Here is a 9,768-nt window from a genome sequence, read left to right as displayed (position 1 = left end):
ACCATTTCCAACCAGATTTGGAGATTTCTTTCTTTTCTTACATTTTTCCTACATTTCTAGTGTTGAGCTTTTTGTTTCTTAGTTTAGATTAAAGCTTTATTTCCATATAAATTCAGGATATCTTGTAAATATTATGGATAGTGAGTACTTTACTTAGATTCTGGAGTAAGGGATGTAATATTTGAGATATTTTGTGGATTTTGATTAGGTAATCCATATTTTGTGATCTTAATGAGTTTTATTCATTTCTTGTGTGCTTAATGACATGCTTAGTGTAGGATCCCATTAAGTGATGTTCTTAATCCATGGTTGAGGCGCCGAAAGGAGAAGGCCTTGTGATAGATAATCAAGAAATTAGACTTAATTAACTTAGATCTAGAAATAGACTAAGGATTAAGAGGATTCACAGATTAATTAAAGAACTTAATGGGTCTTAATTAACTCTAAGTCCACGAAAGTAGGATTAGATTGATTAAGGCACTCTTTGTCCCACTCGAAAGGGTATTCAAAGGATTTAAGAATTAATCTCTTTAAAACCCGTAAGTTCCACAAGATTGGATAACCAATTTAAAATCCCAAAATAGCTTGAATATGAAATCCCGAACTCCGGAATCGCCTTTTTATCATTGTCAATTTCTAATTGAATTTAATTACTTGCCATTTTAAATATTACCATATTTGAATTTGCTTATTTTAATTTGATGCAATTTAGTTAAATCATTATATAGTTGAATAGATTATTAATTTTGAACATATAGGTTTCATACTCCAATACCCATCAATTTATTGCTTTAATTTCAAAAATAGTTCAATTTAGTCAACTTTTATATCGAAAATTCAATCATTAACACAACTCCTCGTGGAAACGATATCTTTTCTATATTACTTGGACGACCCGTGTACTTGCGGTTGGGCCACATCATTGAACTTGAAGGAGCACAAGCACCACCGCATCAAAGGTATGTAAAAGTGCCACCACTTAATTGCCATGGCTTCTCCTGGACTACGAGCTATGCTTTTGGATCGGTTGTAGCTATGCAATGCTCTGTAGAATTTGTTTATAAATCTGGTAAGATATAAATGTATATATAAAAAAAATTAAAACAATTGGGGAGGCATATAAAAAATATTTAAAATTTTGAGAGGATGAATATAAGATAAATTTTTGTAAGTGACTCTTGACAGGCTAGTTGCCCTGCTTCTTCCACCGTGTAGACCAATGCATCGTTCTTGTACCATCGGCATTAAAGTGAGCCCCATTTTTGGGCTATACTTTTTTTTAATTGTTTTAATCAAAGACAAAATTATAAGTTGTGAGTTTTTTTTTTTTTTTTTTTTTTTTTTTTTTTGAAAAAGGCTATGGCATTCGATTTCAACACCATTGAACTGTAAATAATTAGCAAATACCTAATTGATATATTGTAAGTTTTTTTTTTATTTTTTATTTAACTATGATGGAATTACAACTTAAAATTTTATAACCTTAAAAATACTTAATAATAAAGCTAAAGCTGCAAGTTCATAATATCAATGATATCTTCATAATTTTTTTTTTCAAAATTATTAAATGAAAAATAAATTATTAAGATTTTAACTATTAATTTCAAACACCGTTAGAAATTAAAAATTAATTAAATATATATAAATTAATTAAATATAACTCCTATTAATATAAATAAATATAATTAATTAAATTTTAATTATTTAAAATAAAATTTTAACATTTATTATGTTCTATTTAATAAAATTTAATAATGTTTTTAAATTTTATATAAAAGTATTCGAGTAATATAATCTATAAAAATTTCTATAAGTATATAATTTTCTTTTTAATATTTATAAAATATTAAGTTTATGTTAAAAAAATAACTCTATCAAACATGAACAAAAGTCTTGCGTAACCAATGTATTGGAAAAGAAATCATCCAATAGAAGCTGGCCAAAGGTTAACTCTCAATTCTGAGAAGGAGCTATCAGTTAACATATAGAAAGCACTACCTTGACAATTGCTATATATATATATATATATATATATATATATATATATATATATATATATATATATTTTATTTTTCAAAATTGTTAAATGAAAAATAAACGGTTAAGATTTTAACAATTAATTTCATACAACGTTAGAAATTAAAAATTAATTAAATATATATAAATTAATTAAAAATAACTCCTATTAATATAAATAAATATAATTAATTAAATTTTAATTATTTAAAATAAAATTTTAACATTTATTATGTTCTATTTAATAAATTTTAATAATATTTTTAAATTTGATATAAAAGTATTCGAGTAATATAATCTATAAACACTACAAAAAAAGTGAGCATAGGGGATAATTTTTAGAGACCAATTTTTTTTTATGGTCCTCAAATCATAATTATTTTATATTATAGGGGACCAATATATTTTTTGTCCCTAATTGATTTACCATTTAGAATTGGAGATGACTTTTCTATCATAATTAAAAAAAAAAAATCTCAAATATAGGAGACAATTATATATTTCGTCTCTGAAGTGTGAGTTTAGAAGACAAGTATAGGAGACGATAAAAATTTTTAGAAAATTTTGGGATGGAAAGATTCAGTAAAAAATTAGAGACGGATTTTTTGCAAATTATATCATTGGACGGATTTGTGACGAAATATCCGTCACAAATTTTTTAATTATTTTTTTCATATTTTAATTATTAACGAAAGAAATATTCCGTCTCTAAGATGTTACAAATTTTTGACAGACGGATTTATCCGTCACTCATTTGTGACGGAAAAATACCGTCGTCAAAAACTTTGTGACGGAATGTATTTTTGTCCTAAAATTGTGACGGAAAATAATTTTCTGTCATAAATGTTTGATAGAAAACATAGTTCCGTCACAAAGTTTGTGACAGAATAAATTATTTCATCACAAATTAGTGACGAATTAACTCATCTGTCACAAATTTGTGACGAATTAACTTGGCCGTCATAAATTTGTGATGGCATTATATATTCTGTCACAAATTTTTGATGAAATTATATTTTCTATCACAAATTTATGACGGATATGTTAATCCGTCACAAAAGCTCAACCTTAAAATTCTTTTAGATTTATTAAATGAGCGGATAAGTTTAGAATATTCACTCATGCTTATCAAAATATTCACTCATGCTTATCAACACTTTTTATTATGTTGCCAAGTTTTAATTTATTTTTAATTAATGAATTTAATTAACTATTTATTTTTTACATTTATAAATAATTCTAATGTAATAATTCTTTATATATACAATTCAACTTTATTTAATTTAAAGTTTATAATATTTTATTATTTTATCATTAATAATAATACAAATATTATATCTATACTAAAAACCAATCTTTTAGTATAGTATTTACTGAAGGTATATTATATTATATTATTATTTAATAATATCCCTAAAGAAATTTATTTTATTTAATGAAATAAACCATTTAAAATCCAAAACCGCAATCTTAATTCAATTAAAATAATTTCTTTAAAGTTAAAAAAAAAATCAACACAAGCATTTTATTTTTAATTATTTTAAAGTATATAATCAAATAAATTATATCTGAATTTTATTATAAAATTAATGATAAATTTTACTTGATTTGTTAAAAAACTAATCTTAAAGCTTTTTTTATTAAAACAATTAAACTCGCAAGCCCCAATAATTATTTTATTAATATCTAAAACAATAATTTGCAAAATGCACTTAAAATTTTTTTTAAAAAAAAACTATCTTTATATTTTTACCTTTTTAATAATTTGGTCCCTCTCTCAACATCAATTTCATCAACTATTATTTCCTTTCGCCCAAATTGAGAAGTAATTGCCCTTAGTATTAAGTAAAATATCGAAAAACCTAAACCCTCAACTCCCTCTTATTTCCTTCTCCCAATTTCCTCACCATCTTCACAATTTTTCCTCTCCCTCAGCCTCTCTCGGTCAGTCCAGTCGGTCTCTCCCTCTACATTAATCCCCCACCCCTTAATCTCTTTGCAACAGAGGACGGGGTCATGCCATTACCTGCCCCTCAACCTCGCCGATACATAGAAGAAAGGCATTGCTACTACTCATTCTTCCCATATCGCTGAAGAACGAGTCACCAGTGATTGGGTTTTTAGTTCACAGGTCTTTGGGTTTTTAGTTCACAGGTCTTTGGGTTTTCTTTTTTAATTTTTTTTTTCCAAATATCTAACATCTGGTTGTTATTGAAGATTTTGTTAACATCTCGCTGAGAAGGTTAAATCAAGTTTGTGTTTTGGACTTGGTGCCTGCCGATTTATCTATTTCTTAAGTGGTGGTGAGTTGGTTCCCTTTAATTTAGTTGATTGTCTTAATTGTTTATCATATTTTCTAAGGGTTTGCATCGTGAACTTAATAATAATAATAATAATAATAATAATAATAATAATAATAATAATAATAATAATAATAATAATAATAATAATAATAATATCTCTTGTTTTAACAACCTCTGTAATTTGCTTTCAAAAACTTTGTTGGATTAGACTACATTGGCAATTCTTTGTTTTGTTCAAAGTAAAAGCAAGCCTAGAAGTGTTGAATTTTTTTTTTTTTTAATTTAGTATAATAGCATTGAGTATTGCATGTAAGGCATAAATTCAAGAATTTAAATTTTGATAATTTTATATCGACTCTGAGGGTTAACTTAATTAGTATGTAGATTTAATTTTCCCTTCATTAATCAAAATTTTAATGTTGAGACATGTAAGATCGTAAAGCGCATATTTTCTTTAATTGTAAATTTTTTAATTCAAATGAAGTGATCTATTTTTATTAAATAAAAAAAATTAAACTTATATGCGTTCTCTTATGTTCATTGTAGTTGAAATTGATAGCTAGTCATTGATTGTTTGTTAAGCTTTTTGATTAGATATTAAAATTATTTATTGTACTTTTTTACATAATTATGTAATTATATAGAATCTCAAAATTATACACAATGAATTGGGATTTATTTTCAATAGAGTCGGTATTTTTTATGATTATTCAATAAATTTTTTTAAATTATTACCGACCAAATATTATATTTGTTGGTATACTTTAATATTATTTATGTAACACCCTAATTTTTGAAGGAAATATTAAATATGGTTGTTATTAGGAATAGAAATAAAATTTATAAAGTTTTGGGAAGAAAAATTTAATTTGAACTTGGACTTGAAAGAAAAGTTATAGAAGTTTTGGGGTGGAAAATAGGATTTTGAAGTTAGGCAACTTGCTTGGAATTGAAGTTATTTCTTTATTTGTTATAGTTAGGATACTGGATACAATTTTGAAGTTATTTGATTTCTTATGCATTGAAGTTTAGTCCCCCCTTGGGCATAGAATATGCATATGAAAAATAAGTTTTAAGGTGCAAGATAATTTTTTTCCCTACATGCTTTAGTTATCATATTTGTTGTTATTCATTGTTATTTTTAATTGTTAAAGGATATGGCTCCTGATAAGAGTTGGATGGGAATTGAGAATAGAAAGGACCCTAGATATATTCATGGAGTTGAAGGTTTTCTGACATATGCATTTAGGCATGAATCAATAGAAGATGCGATTTCATGTCCTTGCTTAAAATGTAGAAATGTCAATTACAAGCAAAAATTTGAAGTTAGGTACCATTTGTTAAAGCATGGAATTCTCAAATCTTATACCATTTGGTATTTCCATGGAGAGTCTCTAAATGAAGATGTTGACATCAATGATGATCCAATTGTTAATGATGATCAAGACTTTGATGATGATATGATTGGATTAGTGAATGATATATATGGCGGTTCTAATGTCAACATTGGAATGAATTCTAATAAAGCATTGGTTGGAGAGGAACCTAAACGGGATGCTGCCATGTTTTACCATCTATTAAGGGAAGCTAAGAAAAAGTGACATCCAGAATGTGAGCTCTCAAAATTGGCTGCTATAGTGAAGTTACTTCACATGAAGAGTTTTCATCGATGGACCAACAGATCATTTGATGATTTGCTTGGTTTATTAAGGGAGCTTATTCCAAATGGAAAGCAAAATTTGCCAAAATCATACAGTAGTGCTCGAAAGTACGTTAGTGGTCTAGGCCTTCACTATGAGAAGTATGATGTTTGTCATAATCATTGTACATTATATTGGGGATCATTTGCCAATGCAACATCATGTCAAATATGTGGGTTATCTAGGTGGAAGTCTGATGAAGGGAAAAGCAAGAGGAAAAAAACTCCATATAAAGTGCTACGATACTTCCCTTTAAAACCAAGGTTGCAGAAGTTGTTTATGTCTAGTCAAGTAGCATCCGATATGCGATGGCATAAGGAAAAAAGGATAAATGATGGAATTATGAGGCACCCTGCTGATAGTCTTGCATGGAAGTCTTTTGATGAACAACATGGCTCATTTGCAAGTGATGCTCGTAATGTTAGACTCGGATTGGCAACTGATGGTTTCCAGCCTTTTGGAAATATGAGCTCCCAACATAGCATTTGGCCTGTAATTCTTATACCCTATAACTTACCCCCCTGGATTTGTATGAAGCAGACCAATTTGATAATTTCAATGATTATTCCAGGGGAGCATAGTCCAGGAATGGGTATAGATATTTTTTTGCAGCCTTTAATTGCTGAATTAAAAGAGTTGTGGGAGGTTGGTGTGGAGACTTATGATGCACATAGCAAAAAGAACTTCACATTGCATGCATCCATTATTTGGACAATAAGTGATTTTCCAGCTTATGGAGATTTATCAGGGTGGTCAACAAAAGGTTACAAGGCTTGTCCTGCTTGCCATAAATATACTAGTGCAAAACACCTTGCTTGTTCAAAGAAAATGTGCTATATGGATCATAGAAGGTTTTTGCCTCCTAGTCATAAATGGCGTAAGGACACTAAGTCCTGCAATGGCTTTAGAGAGATAAGAGCAATTCCAAAACCACTGTCAGGTGATGAGGTGTTAATGGAGCTTGAAACTTTCACTCAAATGCCATTTAATAGAGGTATCAAAAGGAAGTATGATGCTTCAAATAGTTTCGAGAATTGGAGGAAGAAGAGTATCTTTTTTCAGTTACCCTATTGGAAGACACTTCTTATTCGGCATAATCTGGATGTGATGCACATTGAAAAGAATGTGTGTGATAATGTGTTAGAAACTATAATGAACATCAAAGGAAAGACGAAAGATAATTTGAATAGCCGTTATGATTTGGTGAGTATGGGCATTAGACACGAGCTTCACCCAATTGTGAATGGAAATAATGTTTGTGTCCCAATGGCACAATATGTGCTTTCTAATCATGAAAAGGAAGTCTTATGTAAGATGTTGGCTAATCTGAAGACTCCAGATGGTTATTTGTCAAAAATATCCAGGTGTGTTAATGTAAAGGAACGTAAGATTTCTGGAATGAAAAGTCATGATTGCCATGTATTCATACAACGACTTCTTCCTCTTGCAATTCGAGGTTTCCTTCCTAAAAATATTACTAAGCCACTTATTCAGTTAAGTGCCTTCTTTCGAGATATATGCAGTAAGAGTTTAGATAGTTCTCAATTGGATGACATCGAGAAGCAAATTGTCTTGACATTATGCAAATTAGAGATGATTTTTCCTCCATCTTTTTTTGACATTATGGTGCATTTAGTTGTACACTTACCAGGTGAGGCCAAGATTGCTGGACCTGTTCAATACAGATGGATGTACCCAATTGAGAGATATTTGCATAAATTAAAATTATATGTTCGGAATAAGGCAAAGCCAGAAGGATCAATTGCTGAAGCTTACATTGCTGATGAGTGCTTAACTTTCTGTTCAAGATATTTGGTAGGAATTGACACCATCTTTAATCAGCTCCCACGAAATGATGATGGCTTTGATCAGAATGGTTGCAATGATGGGTTGGGAATTGTTAGAAGATCTGAGCGACCATTAGGAAGAGGTGAGTATCACTTGCTCACTGATGATTGGAAGCAGAAGGCACATCTTTACATTCTTAATAACTGTGAAGAAGTTTGGCCTTATGTTGAGTAAGTATCATTTTTTTTACATGAACAAAATCTTATAATCCTAATATTATCCTATTTGATTTCTTACAAAATAAACGTTGTTATAGGAAACATAAAGGTTCATTGCCTAATATGAGTCATCGGGAATTGATGAGACGTTATAATTCAGAATTCCCAAACTGGTTCTTTAATCATGTACGTGAACTTATCCAATATGCTTGATTTTAATGAGGACATTACTTTATTCATATAATTCAATATAATATCTACATGATTTGATAATAAACTTCTAGGTGGTTGAGTTACATGCGCAAGGAGCAATTTCTGATGACTTACTCCATTTAGCTGAAGGTCCTTTAACATGCTATAAGTGTTATACTGGTTATATTGTGAATGAGTTTCACTTTCATACTTTAGATCGTCAGAAAATCAGACAAAGTCAAAACTTTGGTGTCATGTCCAGGGGTGACAATAATTGTCCTAACAAAGAGTATTATGGAACTTTGATGGATGTGTGGGAGCTACAATACTCAGCAAGGAATCAAATTTCATTATTTAAATGTGAATGGTTTGATGTGCGATATAAACAGACTGGTTACATAGTAGATAATTACTCAATCACAAGTGTCAAAGCCAATGCTCGATTAAGTACAGAGGAGCCTTTTATTTTGGCTTGTCAAGCTGAGCAAGTCTTTTATGTTGAGGATCCAAAAAATCCAAATTGGCTTGTTGTAATGAAAACTCATCCTCGAGATCTTTATAACATGCCTATTGAATTACAGGATGATGTTTGTGAAATTGCTGATGATAATGAGGTTTACCAAGAAGAGGAAAATGACATGCATGGTCGTCCAACAAGACCGTTAGACAATGATGATGATATTGTTGACTTGAATAGGGTTGATGTTGATCCTGAAGAAGTTCCTATTCAAACAGCTCAAGAAATTCAAGAACGAATTGAACAAGATGATGAGGAACATAATCAAGAATTAAATATAGATGTTAGTGAAGATGAATTTGGAGATGATAATAATGAATTTGAAGAAGAAGAAGATGATGATTAAAGGTGGTTTTAAATATATATATTTTTTTAATTTTGACATACTCTTCCTATTGTATCTATTTATTTATTAGGTATAATTTGATATATTGACACATTGTTGATTTTTTTTTATTAAGTTTGTTAATGTTTGTTCATATTTTAATTTATTTAGGTGATGGCAAGTGTAAGTAAACGTAAGAAGAATAATAGGAAGATGCTGCCTGGGTTGAAAAGTTGCATATCTTCTGCTGATGGTGATTCGTCTGAAGAAACCCTTCCACCCTCCCAATTAGAATATTTGTCTAACTTTGTTACACCTAAAGGTATTTATTTGAATATTTGAATTATTTAGCTTTGAATGGTAATGTTATAATTTATTAGAAAATTGTGATTTTTTTTTTCTAATTTTAGATGGATGGAGACAAGTTTTAAGGTCTAAACGTGTTTGCAAGCTCACTAGTGTTAACAGTATTGTTCGTATTCAGAGACAATCTTCTCCTACATCTAATATTGGTATATTTACATTTATTACAATTATAATTCTTATAAGTGCAAGCTTACACTTGAAAAGGTTATAAGTTATAAATACTAAGTAACTGATTTTATTTTTTTTATATTTAGGTAAAAAAAGACAACTTTTTAGAGCAAACTCTAATCATGCACCACCTACCATTACTGATGCTCCATCACTATCTTCTCCTCCTCTATCA

At 29.2% G+C, this 9,768-nt stretch overlaps 1 protein-coding gene across 1 annotated transcript; it reads left to right on the top strand.

Annotated features, from left to right (window-relative positions):
- Positions 1-5,971: 5,971 nt before the first annotated feature.
- Positions 5,972-9,080, top strand: LOC131171152 (uncharacterized). The gene is made up of 3 exons (XM_058130619.1): positions 5,972-8,037; positions 8,124-8,211; positions 8,310-9,080. Exons 1-3 carry the CDS (start codon positions 5,972-5,974, stop codon positions 9,078-9,080), a joined length of 2,925 nt encoding a protein of 974 aa, XP_057986602.1.
- Positions 9,081-9,768: the final 688 nt, after the last annotated feature.

This window comes from Hevea brasiliensis, chromosome 12 (assembly GCF_030052815.1).
Source record: "Hevea brasiliensis isolate MT/VB/25A 57/8 chromosome 12, ASM3005281v1, whole genome shotgun sequence".
In the NCBI taxonomy this organism is placed as follows: Eukaryota; Viridiplantae; Streptophyta; class Magnoliopsida; order Malpighiales; family Euphorbiaceae; genus Hevea; species Hevea brasiliensis.
Note: the sequence above shows the minus strand (reverse complement) of the source record. Positions and strands in the feature narration are given on the sequence as shown.